The sequence below is a fragment of the Typha latifolia genome, chromosome 8, assembly GCF_019914945.1.
Source record: "Typha latifolia isolate L0001 chromosome 8, TyphaL0001v2, whole genome shotgun sequence".
Classification (NCBI taxonomy): domain Eukaryota; kingdom Viridiplantae; phylum Streptophyta; class Magnoliopsida; order Poales; family Typhaceae; genus Typha; species Typha latifolia.
Genome location: NC_133093.1, coordinates 6661818 through 6685837, shown reverse-complemented (window position 1 = coordinate 6685837; position 24020 = coordinate 6661818). Strand labels below are relative to the sequence as shown.

At 34.3% G+C, this 24020-nt stretch overlaps 1 protein-coding gene across 4 annotated transcripts in view; it reads right to left on the bottom strand.

The window, feature by feature from the left end:
• LOC140793636 (acetyl-CoA acetyltransferase 2-like) overlaps positions 1-11251 on the bottom strand; it is a 36961-nt gene extending 25710 nt beyond the window's left edge. For 2 of the 4 annotated variants that reach the window (XM_073145244.1, XM_073145242.1), the window contains exons 1-8: positions 11136-11251; positions 10585-10655; positions 9848-9946; positions 9549-9722; positions 9361-9466; positions 2040-2178; positions 871-948; positions 722-787 (exon numbers count right to left, since the gene is read on the bottom strand). In XM_073145244.1, coding sequence (XP_073001345.1) covers positions 722-787; positions 871-948; positions 2040-2178; positions 9361-9466; positions 9549-9722; positions 9848-9946; positions 10585-10624 — 702 coding nt within the window. In that variant the 5' untranslated portion in view covers positions 10625-10655; positions 11136-11251. Of the gene's footprint in view, positions 1-721; positions 788-870; positions 949-2039; positions 2179-9360; positions 9467-9548; positions 9723-9847; positions 9947-10584; positions 10656-11059 lie in introns of all 4 variants that reach the window. The other 2 variants (XM_073145245.1, XM_073145243.1) reach the window with 2 other exon arrangements.
• Between the last annotated feature and the right edge of the window lie 12769 nt (positions 11252-24020).

Sequence of the window (24020 nt, the reverse complement as noted above, 5' to 3'; positions counted from 1 at the left end):
CATCATTGCAAATAATTGAATTCTCTCAATACTCAAACCCTAATGGTGTCAAATGTCAATCAACTGAACTCGTCATGTACTACTTCAGAAATTTAATGTTAGCTGTTAAGTTGTTAGACAGTATAAGATAAAGTGAATATCTCTATAACCACCTATAAGAACTTTGTTTTCCCCAACATAATAAGGGAAGTAACACGATGGACAATTTGGTACTTGTATTCACAACCTGTTATTAGTGAGAGTTCAAAGCATAAGTTAACTTCTGGATATTATCTGCCCTTATTTAATTCAAGGGGATGCAAAAACTTAATACTATCCGTTAACTTCAGGATACCGTAGCTTCTCTTGAGCCATGTCCCCTACCCAATTATCTTCAGAACATTGCCAATTATTCATCCAAACCTATCCTGCTTTCCCAGACATGCACTCTTATGAGAAACCTGCTAGAATTAGCAAAGAACTAAGAAAATCCAGATAAATTTCCTTAAGCGTTATAGCCATAATTCTCTTACTACTAAACATGCTTTACTAGACCTGCCAAGGATTTCCAGGAATAAAAATTAAAACTAACTAAATTATTATTAGATAATAGATATTTAAACAAATAATACGATATACATATATATAGGTAGATAAAAAATCTTATCAAAATGGTGCTCGATTACAAATATTACAATTAAAAGATATGAAGTCTAGTATTCTAGTATTGCAAAGGACTTACTTTTTGTAGACTTTCGTCCTTATCAATAATTGTTGATGGTTTTCCTCTACCTGCAGAAACTTCAACCTGCATGGCAGCACGTCAAAGGAAATAAATAAGACATCCAAAATAGATAACTTCATTTTCCTAGTTGCTAAAATGAATCTAACCGGAGTTATTTCCCAAGTAAAGGCACCACTATCCCGAGCAGCTATTCCGCGCTTATTGCTTTGAATTGCAAAAGAGTCCTGCAGAAATTGAAACAGAGTAACACTATCAAAGTAAGAGAGGCTCTTAATGGTATGATATATATGTATTGTCGGTCTATTACCTAGCATCTTATGTTTTTCGGTCAACTAATTATTCAATACAATATTAGAGCTTACTGTTCAGAGGTCATGAGTTCAAGTCTAGCCCTATTTATCCCTACTTTTTATGATCTATTGAAGTGCAATGTGGAATTGCAGCATATCATATTATCTTTCATCTATTTACATGTGGTGCATAGGGACCACACGTGAGTGGGACATTATATAAGCACGATATACCTTATTGGTCAAGTACGTAATAACTTAAGTTTTTGAGTAAACTAATTATCTAATAATAGACTATATTCATTCTTGTGAAAAGCAAGCGCCAATCCTACGGGAATTATAGTAAAGTCATACTCTCTAAATAAGAGGCATGTATCCATTGTTGTATAAAGTGAGTGCCAGGTCAGTCTTGCCTTTTCAGTGCCACTATTGTTATGGCCATGAAAAATAGCAGACTGCCACACCGTCATGGCGGATTTAAGGCTGCCACTATGGGGATTATGGACTTTACTGCACATTCAAGTTTCTTTTTCTGTTTAGGTAATTTATACCCATATTTAATTGAGGACTAATATGAAGGGTCAATAAGATGTTGCCAATTATTTCTCATCAACAGCACAATCAAAGAAAGTGAAACTCGTAAGTGAATATTTGCATCTAACTTTGCATCTTAGCACAATAATGGTAGTTGCATCACTGAGCAAAGTGAATATAAGTATGCTAAAAGATACACTATATTAAACTTTATGGGGTAGTGTACTACCAGTAAAGAAATAGTGTGTAATCTATGTCTAATTGATGCTAATTAAAAAATATCACCCTGTTATTTGTTTAAATTTGATCCAAGTAGAATGAACAATTGAGTTTCCTGGTTTTACTTACATATAAACAATAAACTTATACCTGACAACAACAATTTTTGGTGATTTCTAGTGTTCAATAAGTAACAGTCTAATATGAAAATGTAACATTAAGAAGGTACTATACTAGAAATTAAAAAAAAGTATGCATTATTCTCTTATTACCTGCTCTTCTTTTGTTATGGAATGATTATCAGCACATAATTCAGCACACATTCCCATTGCAAAGTCATTATATGCATCCCAAAGACCATCCTTAAGCATCCCATCAACAAGAGTGTCATGTCCAAATCGAGATCCTTTCCTGCACCAAAAATTATGTAAAAAGATAGTTTATCAAAAGATATGGTAGTACCAAATATTCATGAAGTATCAAATTCTAACAAAGTAACAGGACTGCTTACATAGAGTGGCCATAATTTCAAATCTAACAAAAAATACATTTTTCTAGAGCAAACAAATATTGAATGTTCAAAGTAACTTTAGAAAGAACTAAGTATCCCACCAGAGTAAGCATCTAGATAAATAGATCCTATGTGTTCTTCCAAACTTTGTCTCAAAAGGCATTGAAATAATAAGTAAGCGTGAGAGCAGTGCTGGTTCATGATCCATGACTTTATATCATTTACTTAATTGGCATCAAACAAATTAGGAATATTCATTGGAAATCTAGTCATGACAGGAATCTTACCAAGTTGAGAAACATCCTCTACCACAGTTACTCCTAATCATCTTCCTTTCTTTTTAACCTAGGTCCTTTTTTCCAGTTATGACCTATCCCACAATATCATTGCAATCCATCACCTTCACCATCACCTTTTCTTGTATTATTTTCATTCACCCAACTACATGAGATGGATCTTGAGCTTCATCTTTCAGTGTATAGATCTTTTAATCCAGCTTCCTTGTTATATTTATGTTTAGCAGGATATCAAGGTCTCAGTCGTAAACTGCAGCTGTTGAGAAACAAACTGCAAATATTCTAGGTACTAATGTTGGCCTTATTGAGAAGAGAAGTGAATTGAAACAATACAAAGCCTAACCCAAGATTGGGTTTGGAGAGAAGTTGAAAGAGAGATGAAGATTTAGTGAAAAATATATTGCATGCATAGAGAGGGACATGGCCCAATTTGTACAAAGTCACTATATATTTAAATAAATAAAATATATATATAACATAATAACTCTAATAACCCCCTCCCCCACCCTCAAACTCAAGATGGATTATAAACCGAGAGTTTGCTAACTAGAACCTCAAAACATGGAAGAGGAAGAGACTTCGTGAAGTCAGCAATTTCCTCCCTAGTGTTGAGAAATAATGTCAGCTCGGTACTCTTGGCGAGTGTAGTGCATATCGATTTCAATGTGCTTCGTCCTCTTATTAAAAATAGGATTTTCAGCGAGCTTTTTAGCACTATCATTATTGACATGAAGAAGAGTTAGGAGGGGCAATGGAACACACAAATCACTAAGGAGGCTATGGAGCCAAACAATCTCCTTAGCCACCATACACATAGCACAGTACCATAACTCAATACTGAAGAGAGACACCACATTCTTCTTCTTACTGTGCCACATGGTCATTATTGCTGCGAGATTCCTCATTCTGCTCGATAGAGGAGACGATGCGCCATGAGGTGCAGCGAGCGCCGATGACATTCTTGTAAGCAACAGAGAGGAGGTTAGGCTCCTCCACGGTGAGAGGAGCCTAGATTGTCATCTACCTAAGCCTAGATTGGGTTTTGAGAGAAGATTGAAAGAGAGAAGAAGATTTAGTGAAAAATATGTTGCATAAAATGGTCGAGAGGGACATGGCCCTATTTATACAAAATCACCAAATACAGAATGGAGGTCAAAAGATGTCTGGAAATTTTATAATTGCCTATACAGAAGTAAGCCATGTAAAGGTTTATGCAGCAGGCTAGATGGCTAGGTTGGAACCTGGAAATTAATGCCTCAATAATTTGACTTATAAATTTTAAGATGTGATCTTGAAATAAAGTTGGTATATGGAAGTTTGTGACTTTGTTCATCATCAAAAGGATTAATATTGCTACAGGAAAGGTTTTCCAGGACTCGTCTTTTTATCACTTATTTCCTCCATTTCCTCAAATCCTTCCTCCCTCCCTCCCTTTATTATTTCTGTAGTGGCCTTATGCCCTTCTCTATATGCAGCTTATTATAAATGTAGTATAGTAGTAAAATTATATGTAACTGGAGATGTTAAGTGTACATATGTTCTATCAATATGAATAAAATTTCATCAATCATTGCATGATTTCCAAATCTAGAGGTGCAAGGATACAAAGTACTGGTGAGTGATGTCTATAAATATAACCTCAAAAGGCATTTCCTCTTTCAGTGCTATTAAAGTCTGAATCACACTATCTCATTTTCTCCAACACAGAACAGAAACCATGTAGTTACAAACACCTTCGAATATTTGTACTTATCAATGTCTCAAAAAGCACTCAGTGTGTACACAATGGCCAAGTAGTTTTGTTTTGACATATAAAACTGAAGTGCTGAACCACAACTATGAAATCAGTAATATGTCATATCAAGTCCATAAAAACACAAGAATTAAAGAAAAAGAAAATACAAAAGATAAAAGAAATGTTTATATGTATCAAAAATAGTATTAAAAATAGTTGATAATTTGACATAACATCATCAAGAAGAAAAGTAATATCTTCTGAGTTATGGTGCCTAACACTTTAGACAGTAATCAAATTCAATATATCATTCATCAAATGTGTTTGTCGTCTGCTAGATTCTCCCATTCTAATTTATCACCATCTGCTATATTCTCTCATTCTCCTTTATCATCATAGCCATCCATCACTTTGCATCATCTACTTCATCCTTGTCATCCCTTTCATAATTCAAAATCTACCTTTTCAAATCTACTTTTTTAATGTTTACGAACCTTGCTTTCTTCAATTGTTTGGTTGATGAGGAATTAAGAGTGGCAAATTATTGATCCTTTAGATTAGTCGTTAAATTGAGCATCAGATATAAAATATCTAAAATGAAAAACGAAACTTTAATATTATAATCAATAATTCGACCGCCACAATTGGAGTATCGGACCTGAACAAAAGAAAGAGGATCTTCAAATACGCTATAATAGGCCATAATCCACCATGATAGCCACCATAACCCACAATGGTAATCAAAAACATGTGCCAATCCATCATTTTTGCCGCCACAATAAAAGCATGGTGGTGAGAAGGCAAAATCCACATTGTGGCCACATTTTACAGCAATGGTACTTATATGAATGACAAACTACAACCAAATGTGGAGCTGAGAGAACTTTAAGCCTCTCTCGTACATTGTGGGTAAGTATTTCATCAAGATATTCTTCTCAGTGGGTTGATCAAGTCCATATTGTGGCTACAACAATTGATAACCAAGAAATCAACCTTACTAAGTCACTAATTGAAGCACCACTGGACAATGTTAATTTTTTACAGCATAACATTACATAGATATTTAATGAAGGCCCCCTAGTCAACAAAATTTATGAAGGCTCTAGTCAACCAAGTCATGAAGACCCTAGCCAACCTCTTGATGGCCCTAGTCAACCTCTTGACTGCCCTAGTTAACTAGCACATAGAGGTTTTGATGATCAATCTACTAATACAACTATTGCATATATTATTGAATATTAATAGAAATGCAATATACAATATAAAAAGAGATAGCGAACTATATGAAACCTCTGACAAAGAGGATAATGATGCATTATTAGATGGTCATTTAACTAATGATGAGTCTGATAGAACTGTAGACAATTCGGTCAGTGATTTTCAGCCTATGTTTCAATTGTACAATATATATTTGGCATGAAGTGTCAATGTTATTAATCAATTTGTCAACTTGTCTACTCCTTCGAGGTATACAAGCAATGATTTGCATGCTATTAAAGCTTCTAAATCTAATACTTTATATGTTAAATGCAAACAAGATAACATACATCAATGAAGGTTACATATGTTGTTACATAACAGCGATAAAATATGAAAATTACTAAATATAATGGTCCATATACTTGCCTTAATCTATCTTTGAATAAGGACCATCATCAATGGATATAAAATCCATTGCATATGAGATTAAAAGGTTTATCAATAATGACACTTCAATTAATATTACTCAATTGTAGAGACACATTCTTAAAAAGTACCACTATCAAATTTCATATCGAAAGGCTTGAAAGAAAATAATAAAAGGTCATTGCAGATGTATTTGGTGGTTAGTTAATTCATATAAAACTGTCATCCTTTATGCTTGAATTGCAATATAAGAACCAGCGTACATTATTGTGTGGAACAAAGTCAATTCGGATGAACCAATATAAACTTCTTTAAAACTTTTTTTTTGTTATCTTCCATCGAAGACTTTGCACATTGTAGGCTAGTGTTTAATATTGATAGGCAAACTTTTATAGAAAATATAAAGGAACTTTACTTATTACTATTGCCACCGACACGAATGATAATGTGTTTCCTCTTGCATTTGTTGTTGTGGAGTGAGAATCCTAATAGTTAAGATTAGTTTCTTACATGCTTGCATTTCAGGATTGTACTTCAAAGGCAAGGCATATATTAGATCATCACGTCAGAATTATAACAGCAATCAATGATAAAAAAATGGATGGATTGAGCTATTAGTCTTCCATGGTTTTTGTCTCCAACATATGTTAGCAACTCCAATAAAAAAATTCTAGGATAGAAGCTTGACAAACTAAGTTCACATAACTTCTTTGCAAAATAAGATTCAAAAGTTTGAACTTTTACATAGGTCAAATAGCTCAGTGTATTCCAAATGCCGAAAAAATAATTTGATGATATTTTGCTAGAGAAAGTGGTCTCAAGCTCATGAAGAGAGTCATCGGTATGACATCACTAACTACCAATCATTTGGAGATATTTATTGAAGTAATGAAAAGTGTGCGGGGATTGCCTATAAAGATGTTGATGGAAATGTCATTTTATCATGCAACAGATTTCTTATATACTAGATGGAAATTACGAAATGAAATAATGACCAACCACCAAGATTTTACTCTTTCTATCACTTCTATTATAACTAGTTCTAACGAGAATGCTCGATTACATACAATTCATTTAATCATTGTCTGGGTGTTTTTGGGATTACCATTAAATGCTTCAATTTGAGCAGTTTGAGAGATAAATGATCTCAAACTTTGTTGGCCTAAATAACTAGAGTTGCATGTGCGGCAAATGCAACAATATAAATATTCATACACCTAAGGTTCTTAATATCTGGGATCAGTATCGGCCGTCCGAAAAAATGATACGTATCGGCCATATCGGCCGCTCATATCGGATCAGACTATTTTTAATTACGTAAAATTCTAAATATTATTTAAAAATGCTGAAAATTTTTTAAAATTTAGAAAAAATGAGGAAAATAAGAAAATAGAAATTACTCACATATGAAGCCTAAAAATGTAAAAGTTGTATTAACTTACTTAAAATTCAAATTTTGATGAATATCGAGCTCTCCCTCTCCCCTCCTCCCTCTCAAAATTCAAAACTTACTCAAAAATTACTCACATAGACAAGTTCCCATTTTTTCTTTACTTCTTTCCCCCTCTCTCTTTCCCTTCCCTCTCTCTCTCTCTCAGGCTCTGAGCAACTAGTGCTGCTGCATCACTGCAGCAGCAACAGTAGAGGTTGTCAGATCTACTCGATGCAAGAAGAGAAAGAGAGAGGGAATGAATGATAGAAATTAAAAACTAAAAAAAATAATAAAAAAAACTCATCCGAGGTCGCCGGTGGAAGAAGTGAGAAAAAAGAGAAAAAGAAAGGAGAGAGAGAAAGAAAAAAGAGAAAGGGAGGCAGGTGGAGGGGTGGGGTCCGGGTCGGATCCCACCCATTCCCGCCAGTTTCGGGCAGATCGATACGGCTGATCCATTCTGAAACGGATCAAGTATCAACTGAAATGAGGAACTATGCATACACCTATGTACTTGTTGCATGCAAAATTGCAACCTTAAATTGGAGGTCCTTTGTTGATCATATATATATCATGGAGACATGCTTGAGTAAATAGGAGCCTGAGTTTCATTCTATTCATGACAAATATTATCAATCAAATTATGATAGTCTAATATTTTACCTAATCAAGCAACACAGCAGGTGGCCAAACTGAGACCAAAGACATCAAAGTTTTGTAATGAGATGAACGAGTAGGAATTTGCCACAAAAAAAAAACTTATGTGACATCTATAGGCAAGAAGGGTGTAATAGACGCAGTTATAAGAGTAAGAATACAATTGCTAGTTTATCCTAGCTCTAGGTTACCCTAGTTCTAGGTAAAGTGTTAGATTATATTTCTTTCTAGTTTAGAAAACACAAGCTTTACAATATAATGCCTTTCACATAATTAATTGTTTGAAATGAGTAAATTTACTGTCTCAAATGTGTTTTACTTAATTTATTATTCATTTGTATTATCTAAACTTGTCATGACTGCACACAAGGAGCCAACCCTGTCGATACATTAGTGTTAAGGTTGCAGGGATGTCATAGGTCCAAGGTGATATGGAGGGGCGAGGTTTGTTTTTATGATTTCACCTAACTTTTTTATTTTAGGGCATTCAATCTTCTTATTTATATTTCATATGTTCATTCTTAGGATCAAGGGCCTTTGACGTGTAGGCATTGCTTTAGGGGTGTCAAAATAAACAAGCCACTCAGACTCGACTCGACTCGGCTTGAGTTGAGCCAAGCCAAGCCTAAATAACTTTATGGGCTCAAATTGAATTTGGAACCAAGCCTCAGCCAAAGCCGGCTCGCCTAGGCTCAGCTCAAAAAATTATTTATTAATATAATATATATTAATATATATTATATATAAGTATATCTATAATCATTAGATCTTTGATCCAAAGACAGGCTCGATAGGTCCGGCTTAAAAATAGCCTAGTTTTAGGTTTTGTTTAACCAAGATCCAAAGAAGTGAGATTGAGGATAACCTACAGATCATTTATTCAGCACACATGCAAGCAAAGGATGATTTTAGCTGCAGCAAGCTTTTATATCAGTCTTTACGATTTTCTCTTGTGCAAATTATATTTTTCTCCTCAAATATACTTCTAGAGAGAAGGCATATGTATCATGTATAACAAGGAAAGAGAAGGAAGGTAAGCAAACAGGGAGGGGGAGAGGGAGAGAGAGAGATGACCACATATGCCATTTAAGAAAAAGAATCTTATTACCATGAATAAACTTCCAGAAAACCAGTCTAGCAAAAGGCACTGCCTTTACATATCATGTTAATAGATGGGTAAGGAACAAATATCTCATTAAAGGCACTGTCATCCATTTGCATATTGCATTGCACGATGTTCCATCTAACTATGTCAGCTGTACTGTATATTATGTGATCTTTTTTTACCCAAGGAAACCTATTATAAAGGAAAAGTTTCTCATTAGAAAGGTAAACTAACCTTGCTTCAGCAATATATTTAGGAGCATTTGACATGCTTTCCATGCCACCAGCCACAACAACATCGTTGATGCCTAATTGGATACTTTGTGCAGCAAGCATCGTAGCTGTGAACAAGGATAATATTATTATACTGTATATTACCAATTGTTGTATAGCAATGATTCACCAAAAATAGACCCACTGCACCTTTCATTCCAGATGCACAAACTTTGTTAATTGTGGTGCAGACCACTGAATTTGGTATTCCAGCACCTAATGCAGCCTGCCTAGCAGGAGCTTGGCCTAAATTAGCACTTAAAACATTCCCAAAAAAGACTTCTTGTACAAGTGCTGGATCTACATTTGCCCTTCTAAGAGCACCTAAGAATGTCAGAAAATGAGTAAGGTTCCTTATATTAAACCAACATAACTGTATGTGTATGCATGCGTGCACGTGTGTGTATGTGTGTGTGTGGGGAGGGGGGGGGATTGTTTGGGGTAGATACATTCAATCGCTATGGATCCGAGCTTTGTAGCAGGCAAGGATGAGAGGGCACCAAGAAAGCCACCCATAGGAGTTCGTGCAACACCAACAACACATACATCTGTAGGGAAAAAACATATTAGCTGGATAAACTACATAGAACATGTACTCGTAGCATAACATTTATGCATGTATATCATTCCAAGAGCCATGGTATTTCAAAATCTGCACTCCTTATTAAATTACTTAACTATCCATCATTCAGCTTTCCATTAGTTAAGCAATTATCTCCTTCCCTAGAGTAAATCTTACAGCTTGGTGTATATGTTGTTGGTGGGAGTATGAGCAATATGAATCAAAGTGGACTATGAGATTATCATATATTCAGATAATATGGAAAATTAGAATGTAAAACTGTGACAGATTTGACAGAAACTGGGGGAGGGAAAGAGAAGCCAAAAATCTAGTACCTTAACATGCATTCTAATGAGTGGATTTTCTGAACGAACTAGGTTGACTAAAAGGAGCATTCTAATGCAGGGCCAATACAGTAGCTCTTTGGCAGCAAATATGGGTCTAACGAAGGACCCTACAAACTCCAAGAACTAACAAGCACTATTTCAATTATTAGATATGATGATTAATTTAACAAAGGATGCTATCAAATGCAAATTAGGTATGTTACTTGATATAAACGATTCTACATATTAGTAAAAAGAGTATAAAAAATAAAAAAATCAGCAGGGATGTATTGTACACCTCTGGGCTTTATCTGGTCCAAAGCTGCTTCTGAAGCCATCAGTATATCCAGATACAAATAACTTCAGGAGCTAAACAAGAATATAACAAGAGATGAGCATATCAAGCGAAAAAATAAATCAGATGGAGTTATGGACAAAAAATCAAATAATAAAGCAAAGAGATTTGCTCTCCCATGTAATGTATCATTTAATAACCCGCCAAAAAAATCCTATTAAGCAGAAAAAGAAAAGAGAGTTATTTTTATTCAAATAAAAAAGAAAAATTATCGTTGATATCAAATTGCAAAACTTACGATTTACAAGGATCAAAAGAAAACGAGCAAAAAAGACGATACGGGAAATGCAACACAGCCGAAAAGAAAATAAAAAGAGATACTATACGACAATCCAATAATAATGAAGACGATCCAAATTTACAACGAAATTGATCCAAATTTACAGCGAAGAGATCGAGAATGGATTGGGAAAAATACGGTTGAGTAGATCGAAAAAGAGATGTGGGAGATTTGGTAGGGTTTATGGGAGGAGACAATGAATAAAAGTTCCCACCTTTGGCTTCGGATCTCTGGATGGAAGGAGAGAAGAGGAAGAGGAAGAGGAAGAAGTAGATGGAGACGTACTTGATTACACTTCACCCCTTCTAAGATTTAAATATTGCAAAGCGTGATATACGTGACTGACACAAACCAAGCCAATATAGATTTACTTTGATAAAATTATTTATAACTATAATTACACTCAAACCCCTGAACTCATTTATAGAATATAGGATCATTGCAAAAATAAGCTTAAATAGGTTGTGGGGTGCAAAAGAAATAAATATTATTAGCTTATGATTGGTTCATCTTATCTTTCCACAAAATGTTGTAATGTAATTCTCTTTATCAACAAGTACAACATTAGAAAAGACAAAATCAACGTCTAATATTTGCAAGCGATATTTACTTTATCCACTTAAATAGGTACAAGGGAGTTACAATTATTTTATAGCCAAAATAAATAAAATTAAAAGGTAATTTAAAATGGGTAGGGGTTAAAAAGTGAATTATCGAGGAGTGAATTTTGAAATAACTAGAAAATATTAATTTAAAATTTATTTAGAGAAACTAATATAGAGGACAAGATGAAGAATATGAAAGGAAGATAGTGGTAATTTCTTTCATCTATTCAGTTAGACAAATTTTTAAAAATATTTTCTTGACTGAGAAGTTGTAGCGATTTAGTTTACATCTGTCAAATTTTATAGGGGCTTATGTGTAAAAGAAACCAATTTATATTTACTTGTCCAGAAGTAGGTAGTAGACTGGTGAGTAGACTGGTTGATGAAGCACGTGGAAGTCTGTCTTGACTCACGAGCCTACGCCAGTTTAGTTTTGTTTCATTTGTGAAGAAAGATTGGAAATAGTGGTATTTAATTTTAAAAAAAAGTAGTGGTAGAAAAGTGATTGATTTTCTAGTACACTCTACCTATCACTTTTTGAACATTGGAAAATTTGCATTTAACACCTATTCATTTCACATATTTGTTATAATGTTTACAAATCAAACCTTATATTTTATCAACTTACTCTGAGCTAATTTCTTTGGACGTATAAGAATATTCCATCCACCCTGAATCTATTATTTTGCTTCTTATTTTACTTTTTTCTCTTTTTACTTTTGCAAATTTACTTGGTTGCACAAAACAGGCCATGAACCTCAAAACACTACATCAAACTGCCTTTCCTATACAAAACTCTACCAGCATCTTTATATAAAATAGAGATGAACTCCAGAATGACAGAGCCATCCCAACAAAATAAGGAAACATTTGGCACGGGAGTAGTTGGCCAACCAGTTAGCAGCAAAACTAGCTTCTCTATAGATGTGATTTATCTTGATTTTGATGAATTGTCTCATCATTTGCTTAATATCTCCGATGATACTTCTGCTACTCAAAGGTCCATCACCTTCATTAATTATCTGGATAAGAATTTTAGAGTCCACCTAAATTTGCAGGTTGTTAATCCAGAGAAGAGCGAATTAGGTGCGTTCAAACGCGAGCGGGCACGTTCGAACGCGGTTAACGATAATGTATTGTTTAGGGTTAATTTTGAATTGTTTGTTTAACCTCTAAAGGATGTAAATGGCAACTATAGAGTCATTATTGAATAATTGAGTTTTGTTTTGTTCTCTCAATCCCCGGCAACGCCGCTTCTAACCTCTCTCGACCGACCAATCACCCTAGTCCCTTAGGGGTGACCCTCTCTCCCCTTTCTTCCAATATATCCAACACTTGCCCTAACCCTTCCACCACCACTTTTCACCGGTGCCACCCCATTAATGCCGGTCCACCTCTAACCACCATCATCCTAGGATCTCGTGCCTCAATCCACGAATCCTGATCAAACCCCCTGACGTTCGTCCACTAATCAGACGATATCTCGATATTCTCTCATCCGATCCACTTGAAACTTAAATTATTGAAAAACTCTTTTCTGGGGCTACAACATATCCAAATTTCACGTCGATCCGATAACGGTATATTTCGAGAGTATATTTACAAATTTCCGTGCCAAAATAAGTCATGATCTGATAATTGGAAGACAATGAACCTTAACCAAAAGGGGAGATCTTATCAAAAATACAAATTTTTCTGACATTTTAGCAAATTGGCTATCATTTGTTGGCTTTTTTGGAGATCCCATATGAATAAATAGGGCACCAATAAAAGTTTCAGTTAAATATATTTTACTATTATGTTGTGAAAATCACTTCATCTCTCTCAATTTTATTTTGTATTACTAAGTCATTCTAAATTTTCTCTCCGTATGCATATATTTAATAAAAACAAGATCATTTTAGTTATTTTATCATTAATATCTTTTCTAAGGTAAAATAGTAATAATAAATATAAAAATATTAGATGAAAAAAGAGAAGAGAAATAAATAGGTATTATAAACAAGTATTATGATAAGTGATTGTTTACTTACTATACTAGAATAAGATGGCTTCTACTAGAATAAGATGTTTATATGTACGGCTAAGAGCTTGATCCAGAATAAATGGTTCACACTAGTAGAGGGTAAGCAGATGGCAATGGATTTATGAATAAAATTAGGTAGACAATTATATTTCTTTAGGTGTGAGAAAAAAGTTATAGATTATCATAAGGCTATAATTCCACATTGATTAGTTATTAGTCTGGCCATTGTAACAGTGTATCCTTCTATTAGTTCATGAAAAAAGTATGGGTTTAATTTGAATTCATCTACAAATATTGGGAATAATATTTTATGGATTTTGAACATAAAGCTAAGTTTCGATAAACTATTTTTAGTATCTGTTCCTTAGCAGTAAAGCAGTAAGCCTTTCGTAAAGTCTTGAAGTAATATTACCTACTACTTTTTCAATTATGGGAGTAATATTACTTACTTACAAATGTATTTAGTCTTTGGTTAAGTACCAGAGTTAACTATATTGTTGACTTAGAATAGCTCCACGTTTCTTTACTTTTTTTTTATAGAAAATTTGTATATAACACCCGACTTTATAACATAATTATGATTTACACTCTATATTTTTACTATTTACAAAACAAGCCCTATAATTTATCAAATATGTGCAAACAATACTCTATATTAGATTTAAACTAATGCTATGAGAATATTCCGTTAAGTAGATAACTATTATTTCTAAAATGACTAAAATGCCATTATTTCTAGAATGACTAAAGTACCCTTAGTATGACTTGGTTGAGAGTATTTTTATAATTTTTTTAGTATAGTTAATTTAATTAAGAGATTTAGTTAAGTTTAACTAACTGATCTAACGACAAGGTATTTTCTGCGTATATTTATTAAATCATAAGGCTCGATTTGTAAATAGTAAAAATATAGAGTATAAACTATAATTTTATTAAAAGAAAAGGTGTTATATGCAAATTTCCATTATTTTTTAAGTAACGTTCCATACTAACCAATTATTTATAAAAATAATTTTTATCTGTTAATAAATTAAAGGGTATATAAGATATTTTACATATGTAACTAGATTAATTAATAAAAAATTAGAATTTAAATATTTTTTTATTGTTTATCCTTATAACTGTTTCCTTAATAACAGGAGCATCAACTTCTACCAATTTATTATTAGTTTTATTCTTTATAAACAATATATAGCTAAGAGAAAAAATAAAATACGACTAATTTATACTTACAATTTTCTATCGATACCGCTAGGCAGCAATAGACTATCCGTCCCACTTTTCTTTTTGGGGGAGAGTTCAATCCCTTTAATCCACCAAAAGTCCACCAAAATCGTAAGCTTGACCCAAAGAAAATTGTATGCTAACAAATTGGTTATGACAGAAATCCCGTCTCCGGAGCTTTAAATGGTGGCGTGTCAGATAATAAATGGGTTAAATAAATTGAGATAATAAATGAATACAATCGTTTAATAATTAGACTAAACGAGTATCCTGACCAGATTAAGCTAAATTCAAATTTATTTAAAAATTATGTTACCATGTCATATTATCGAGTCGAATTAACTTGTCACCCGGTATGTATGCATGTAATTTATGCACGGTACATGTATGTATGTATGTATGTACATACACATGTATGTATGTATACGTACGTTTGTGTGAACGTACTTACACATGTACGTATCTACGCATGTACGTATCTATACACATGAACTTCGTGTGTACGTATGTAGGTATGTATGTATGTATGTATGTATGTATGTATGTATGTATGTAAACGATTGTGTTTAGATATGTGAATACGTGCGTCTCAGCGTGGTTAAATATGTATGGATGAATGTATTAATTAACCTTCTCAAGCCGAACTCTATTCAATCCTACTTTCTGAGCCTTGGAAGGCTTTGGAGCCAAGTTTGATCGACTCTAGTATCAAACCATGCTCGATTACTTTTGACTACCCTGTCCATAGTTGGATTACATATTAATCTCGTAAAGATCCAAAATATATCGATGATGAGAGCCACGTTCCAACGAAGTTGACCTTTTCAAATCCATAACTCCCACACGTAGACCATACTCCCTCCATCTACCTTATGATATGCTGAAACGTGGACGTGGTAACTACCCCAGTCTTCACACACCCATCCACTCTCTTCCCCTCTCCAACCTAATACTGCGGAGGCAGAGAGATCACAGCCCATATAACTACTCTCTTTCCCTCCCTTCTCTCTCTCAAACAATCAAAACCTTTCATAGTACTCATCCACAGAAAGGAGAAGCTCTAACTATCGCTCTCTCTCTCTCTCTCTCTCGACACACAACAATGGCTTCTCTTGCACCATCTAATGGTCTTAACCGCCTCTTCTTCTTCTTCTTCTCTCTCTTCATCTTTGTTTCTCTTCTGATGTCGCCGGTGGAATCGGCTTTGGAGTTCCACGTGGGCGGATCGAAGGGTTGGAAAGTTCCGGGTGCTGACGACACCGAGAGTTACAACCATTGGGCCATGAGGAGCCGATTTCATGTCGGCGACTACGTTTGTAAGTTACTAGCTCTTAATTTGTTTCTTCTATACTTTTGAAACACAACAACGAAACAAGAATTAAAAAGAATCTGATTCCCTGACTACGCTTCGTTTTTTATTTGAGGAGAGAGTTAGCTAGCAGAATAGTTGTGATCACGAAGCAGTATTCAGAACATTTTGAACTTCATATATATAACAAATGATAACTGCATCACGGGTAAATCAATCAATAATCATGCGTGCAGATTTCAAGTACGTGAACGACTCGGTGCTCCTCGTGGACCGCAAAGCCTACAGCGAGTGCAACACGACAGCGCCTCTCCTCGAGTTCGCCGATGGGAACACGACGTTCCGCTTCGACCGGTACGGCTTCTTCTACTTCATCAGCGGGACGGCCGGGCACTGCGAGGCCGGCCAGAGGCTCATCATACGCGTAATGGTGCATCCCGAAGTCACCGTCGGTAGCCCCGGACCGGCGCCGGGGTTGCAGCCGGGTGGCAGCGGAGGGTCCGGGCATGGCTCATGGGAAGGACCATCTGGTCACCAGGAGAGCTCTGGTGCCTCCTTGGCTGTAGCTGGATACTCCACCGCTTTCATGGCAGTGTTAGGGGGTGTGCTGAGCGTTGTTTTCTTTTATTAGCTAGGTTTAGGGTTTGTGTTTGTGTTTGTTTCTCTCAGGGGCTTAGATTTGTTATTCTCTTTTCCTTTCCTCTCCTCTCGATTTATTTATAGATTTGGTTAGCCTAAGTAGTTTGTTATTTATGAATATCAGATAGAGATGTTGTGTTTGTTAATTGGTTATGTTAATCATTGTTCTTAGCCAACTGATAACTAGTTGACCTAATTGCGATACATTTTAAGTGAGGAACATGTCAGCTGCCGGTAGCAACATGGAACCATAAATGATTTCTACAGCTCTAAAGTTTAATTAGGGTCTGATTCCGAATCTTTTTTTAAAAAGAAAAAAAGAAAAAAGAAAAGTAATCTGTACATGAGCTCCATTGTTTGCATCACGTCGCTACACATTTTACACCATTATGTAGATTCATAGATACTCTAACGAGATTATAACTTTAGATTTTTTTTTTAGAAAAATTTGTATATAATTACTCTACTTTTATAATATAATTATGATTTATACCTAATATTTTCACTATTTATAAATCGAGCTTTATAAATAACTGATTGCACAGTTTGTACAGAGATATCTTAAAGTACTCTGACTATACGTTCCCTAGCTATCTTGAGCATGCATGCTTACTAATTAACTTTTAAAGTACTAACCTTTGAAAACACTTAATTAAGGGGTCATTTAGTTAAGGGATAATTTCCTTTTCACCCCCTGAACTACCACTCATTTTCACAATGACCCCGTAAACTTTTTTTTGGTACACTATGACCCCCCAAACTATTAAAAATATCCCACCCCCTGACGCCGTTGACAGAATCAATGAATTGACCAAGTTGCCCCTCCACTCAATATAGCAGGTTAATTACGTGGCAGAGCTAAAATTAAATATAAAATTTATTTTTTGAAATGCCTTCATTGCCCTCTGCCCTAATACCCTTTTGCCCCCAATTTTTTTTTTCATTCTCCTCTCTTGCTCCGACCTCTCTCACCCCAACAAATAGGGGGAGGAGGTGGGAGGTTGGAGCTTGAAGAACGAAAAAAATTTAATGGAGGTGGGAGGTGGGGGAGTTGGAAAGTGCCTTCTTTGACTATCAATGTTACCAGTTAGAGAGCTTGAAAGTGCCATGAAGGTGAGAGATTGATAATACTGGTAGGGGGAGAAGCTTCATTGTGTAGGGTGTGGAGGTGGGAGGTTGGAGCTTGAAGAACGAAAAAAAATTTAATGGAGGTGGGAGGTGGGGAGTTGGAAAGATTGGAGAAGAGGATGAGATGCCGAAACTTCATTGTGTAGGGTATGGAGGTGGGAGGTTGGAGTTGAAGAACGAATTTTTTTTTAATGGAGGTGAGAGGTGGGGAGTTGGAAAGATTGGAGAAGAGGATGAGATGCAGAAGATTTTGGAAGAAAAATAATGGAGAATCGGGTTCGGCTAATATTGAAAAAGAAAAGGGTTTTAATTAGCTATATAAGAGTATTATGGTCATTATAAAAATCATATGCATATAAGGGTATTCTGGCCATTTACTTGTCACGTAACCAACACATAATAACTTATGGACGGAAATGGATAATGGAAGAGGTCAAGTTGGATATTTATGATAGTTCAAGGGGTCATAGTGTACCAAAAAAAAATTTAGGGGGTCATTGTGGAAATGGGTGATAGTTCAGGGGTGAAAAGAAAATTATCCCTTTAGTTAATTGTATCTGAAAATGCTGCATCTATAGATGCAATATCTAGCTTATATATGGTAATTATTTGGTTTAGTAATAGATGAAAACCATTATTTCATGTAGTAATTATTAAAAACCAATATCTAGCTTATATATAATAATTTTTAGTATTTGCAAATCGAGACATATGATTTAACGAATATGTGCAACTACCATTGTAAGAATATTCTGTTAAATAGAGATATATTATTTATAAAATAACTAAAATGCCCTTAGTATGACTTGGTTGAGGATATTTTTATAATTTTTTTAATATAGTTAACTTAACTCAAAGATTTAGTTAAATTTAACTAACTGATCTAACGGCATGGCTTGATTTGCAAATAGTGAAAAATATAGGGTGTAAACCATAATTTTATTAAAAGATTGAGTGCTATATGCAAATTTCTTTTTTTTTTTATATGGTCAATTTTGTGCATATGAAAGTGAAAATGCTTATATTTATGTATTGGATATATGAGTTGTTTAACAAAGAAAGGCAAGGACATCAGAAACTAGTCACTTTATAGACAATGTATTAGAAACATGGTGGATTGTTATAACTCTACTACGTGGTTAAGTCTAGTCAATTGAGTCAAGTTAAGTTAGTTAGTTAGATTTATCTTATTACTTTAAATTTTAAATAAATCGGATAATTCGCATGTGAATCCCAATTCAATAGGAGTTTTATTCCTATAAATAGGAGTAGACATGTTTTGATTAGAGTCAAGAAATAAATCTAAGTTTAGCTAATATTATTCTTTAGTCTTTTTCTCTTATTATAGCCTTTGGATCGACTTTATCTTCATAGGAGGGGATCATAACCCTAGATCCACCTTCAAGCATTAAACCCTAGCCTCCACCTTTCTTTAGTAGCCACCCTACCTTACGGCTGACCACTACCACCTTTGGTTGTTCCTTACCCTCTAATGATCGCCACTATGTCGGATATTTATTATTCTAACCCATTCTAAACATCCTCCACTCTTTTATTTATAACTTTTCATCTTGATGCTGGATTCACGTGAAACATTGGAACTCTAACTCATGAGGCAACCACCAGATAAATTTTTATAATTTTCTTACATCTATATTGGTCCAAATCTAGTTCGTAATAACTTTCAAATTTCTTATATTAGTGTAGGTGTCAATATAGACAACTTTGGTTCAGATCCTCCAATGCTTAATGATCAATTTCTGATGTAGTTTAGCACCCAGACATATGTAATAGTTCCACTCACACTTTGGTAAAAAGTATGCTCTTTGAGAGAACTAAGAAGTCATAGATACTAAACTTAAAACCCTTGAGTTCTCTTTGCACGGATCCTCCTTCTAACCTCTAATTTAGCTCCACCGATGTGCTACAAGTTGCATATGATGCTTGACTAGCACTCCAACTCAAATTATTTCTCACACAATGATAAGGAGATGAAAGCTTCAATTGAGAGATCATTGGAAGGGGATGGATGTTTTCTCTGTCTCTAGATTGTTTAAATAATTATGGAGGAACTTCTATAATTCATATTAGGAGAAACCCAAAAGAAACATTAAATTTGAAATATATTTAGAACTTTCTATTTGCTGTTAGCCTATCTGGTGCGCGGCCAATTCTAAATTACACACAGACAACATGTAAAACTTGTGTCAAAAATTAAAAGTAAGCTCTATGACTTTATTTATTGTTATTTTTTTGCATAAGTACTTTTCCACAAGCCATGTCTTAATCTAATACTAAAAATATGCCATTATATGAATTTGCACTTACAAGGCGCTTCCCTAGTTGGGCTTCCACCCTTTTCGTATATGGACACTCAAAGTATACATAAGGATATAATTGTCTGTACCTAATTTTGAGCATTGACTATATCTAGTTTTGAGATAATATTTGCGTTTTAGAACAAAAAAAAAGAGTTGACTTAGTTACTTTATTTGGGCGATTTCCACTAAAAATCGATATCATTTCTCTCTGCACTCCTAGCCATTATAGCTATTTTTTAAGGTTTCACCCATTCTAGATACAAAATAACCAAAGTACCCTTAAATATGCTCATAAGAACACAAATGTACACCTAATTGCAGCTCTTATTTTGGTTTTGTCCTTTCTAATGTATATTTTTCTGGTAAATAAGGCATCCTCTTTCAGGAGGAAAGATAGTGCAAGTATATAAATTTACAAAATGACATCTACTCTGCATTCTTCTCCATTCAGCAACATAACAATCCCTAATTTTTTTTCTTCTTTCTAGCAACAAAACTCTAAACTAACTTCCCCTTTTATATTGTCCTCTAACGTTATGGTTCACCTCTCAAATGGAAACCTTAGCGGATAATTTTTTTTTTAAAAAGGAAAACTTTATTAAGAACTAATTTTGGCAAGTACAAAAGTCTCCTCTACCATTAGAGACCAAAATATGCATTAGCGCAGAAAGATAATCCCCATCCTAAGTACACCGAAAGCCTAAGCTCCTACCCTTACAAGCAAGCCAATTTGCAGTATGATTAGCTTGCCTAAAAATATGAGTAACTTTATAATTATTAAAATGGTCAATTACGCGGACACCCCCTTAAATTATAATTGGTTTTCACGAAGACCCCCTAAACTCTTTTAGGTTACAATGTCACCCTAAACTTTTTAAGAGTTATAATGTCACCATTCCGTTAGTTTACTTGTCGAAAAATTAGGCGAATCATCTTACGTGGCAGTTATGTTAGAATATATTAGCTGCGAAGTGACCAAGATGCCATCATTAGAGGAAAAAGAACTAAATTTCATCTTGGTCCAATAGTGATGGACCATTTTACCAATCCACTTTCCTCCAATATATTCTCCTAAACCCTTCTTCCTACCATTATTGTCAATCCGAGCTAAACCTTCCCCCTTCCCATTCTCTCCCTCCCTTCTTGCCTCCATTTTGTTTTCTCCCTCCTCTGCGATTATGACATCCTTCAGTAGTAGCAATAGCAGCAACCACCAAACTGTGAATAATGGGTCGATTACATGCTATTGTGGCTTAAGGTTAGCGATTATGACCTCATTTATAGAGCATATTCCTAAACGAAGATTGATAGGCTGTGTTAATTTCAAGCTAAGTCTTCTCTTCTCTTATACATTTTCTTTTACATTTTCTTAGCCAAACCATTACCAGTTGCTACAGTCCATATTTTTTTTTTCTGTTTTTGATTTGTTGTTTTTTTTTGTTTTATTTTGCAAAGCTCTTATACGTTTTTTTTTTGTTGAATTGATACTCCTACTTCTTACTTCTTCTAGGGGCAAAGACATTGAGAATGCTGAGTTAATACAAGCAGATCTACAAAGTGGATCTAGAGAGAATACTTGTACACGTAGAAGAGGGAAATGAGAAGATTTGCAAGAAAAATGATATTTTGTTAAAGAAAATAGAGGCCGGAAAGAAGAGAGATAAAATTAAAATATTTGCATGCTATTTTAGTTACATTAGTATTAATAATGTTTGTTAAGTAAGAATAGTAGTTACATTGTATAGCTTTCTTGATGACTCTATTATTAAAATCTTAATGAATGAATTTTATGTGAAGCTTGTTGTGTAACTTTCTTGAAGTAAAAATAGTAGTTACATTGTATACACTTGCTGTATAACTTTCTTGATAAATTTTCTCTGAAGTATTATAATTATATAGTTGCTAGAAGTATTACTATAACTACCGGTACACTAGCATTACAACTAATAAGCAAATGTCTAAAGCATTGCTACCAATAAGAAAATGTCTAAAGCATAGCTACCATAGACAAGCTTCAATTCCTAAACTCCTATCTGGATGCTTTGTGTGGGAGGAACTCCTGTCTGGCTGCTTTGTGTGGGAGGAACTATATTACTTTGTGTGGGAGGAGCTCTTGAAGCAATAGAAGTTGAAAAAGTTCTATCTGACTGTGATAATACTCCATCTCTAATTCTTTTGATTCTTCTGCCCTCCTAAAAATGTTGCACTAGTAATAGTTTTACTAAAAATTAAAGAGTAGCAAATCTTACTAGATGAAGAACCATCTCTTTACTTTGGCACATTTGCAGATATAGGAACACTATTTGGTGAACCACTAGCTGCTGAAACACTACTTGGTGGATTACTAGCTACTGGAACACTACCTGGTCCACCACTGGCTACTGGAACACTACTTGGTCCACCACTGGCTACTGGAACACTAGCTGGTCCACCACTGATTGTTGGAACTCTAGCTGGTCTACTATTGGCTGATGCACCAACTAGTGGACTACTAAATTCCTGAGCATAATCCAATTATAGCATGTAGATAAGTAAAACATATGATAGTACAAAAAAAAGTAATTATAGTATAGAGAAAAAGTAAAAGTGATTACCTATCTCATTGGTGATTGTCCACAAGTTCTTACATTATGTCTATGTTGATTGCATTTCTTACACCTTAATGTTGTAAAATATTTTCTGATTCTGAATGGGTTTTTTTGGCTCATCTATACCTTTCTTTCTCACTTTTTTAGGCCTGCCTAGTTGCCTTCTTAAGAGAGGTTGTATAGGGTCATAATTACAATGGTCTCATATCTTCTAATCTAGTATAGGACTTATCATGTGATCATATGACCTCAAATAAGTTGACAAATGTAAGCATTCGTAGACGTAATTTTCTAGTTCTCCTCTGTCAAAAAATATAGATGCAACTGCATGTGGGCAAGGTATACTATCAGATCTCATTTTCTACAACTACATTTTTGTTCTTCAAGGTGAACTATAAATATACCCAAAGCTGCAGTGACCTCAAATATTCTCCTTCTAGCATATATAATTTCAAATCTTCTTGCTTTTTCGTTATTTTTCTCTAGCTTACTCTTGGCTTTAGGTGTCAAAAGTGCTATGTTGCTTTAAACCAAACTACCTTCTATCTTGATATCTAGTTATAATCTGTCTCATTGTCATGTCTAGCCAATTTAGAATTTGATTGTTATAGATAATATTTTCAAACCTCTATACTAGTATGCTTCAATCATTTTTCATATAGAAGATGCTATAATATTAGATGTGCATTAGAAAGAACTCTACCATAATAGATTTAAAGTCAGCATCATTAAGGATGAATTTATCTTCTTAATGTTTGAAATTTACCCATTATATCAAAAAGTTATTTATTTCTTTGACATTAGAATATACAAGCATGGAGATAGGCCAAGGCAATATTTTGTTGATATACTTTTAGATTTTATTGATATTTTTTCCCCCATATTAAGCTGTTAACTACACCGGTGAGTGTTAGATCTAGACGAAAATGGGAAAAAAATGTCCAAAGACGAGATTGGAGAGATAAGAATAATGAGATGCTTAAAATGTAAAAATATATGGCACAATGTAAGGTCTTGCATGATACCTCCAAATACTTCAAATAACATCTATGAATTCTACGAAAATAAATATGGATTGCATAGATATAATTATGAAATCCGTTAATAATCAAACTAGCATTCCACTAGATATACTTACAAGAATATTATTTTTGGATTCTGTAGATAAATGGAGTCCCAAAATACATCTATAGATTTCGCAAATATATTTATTGATTATGTAAAAAAAAACTATTGAGTGTAAACAAATTAATGTACAT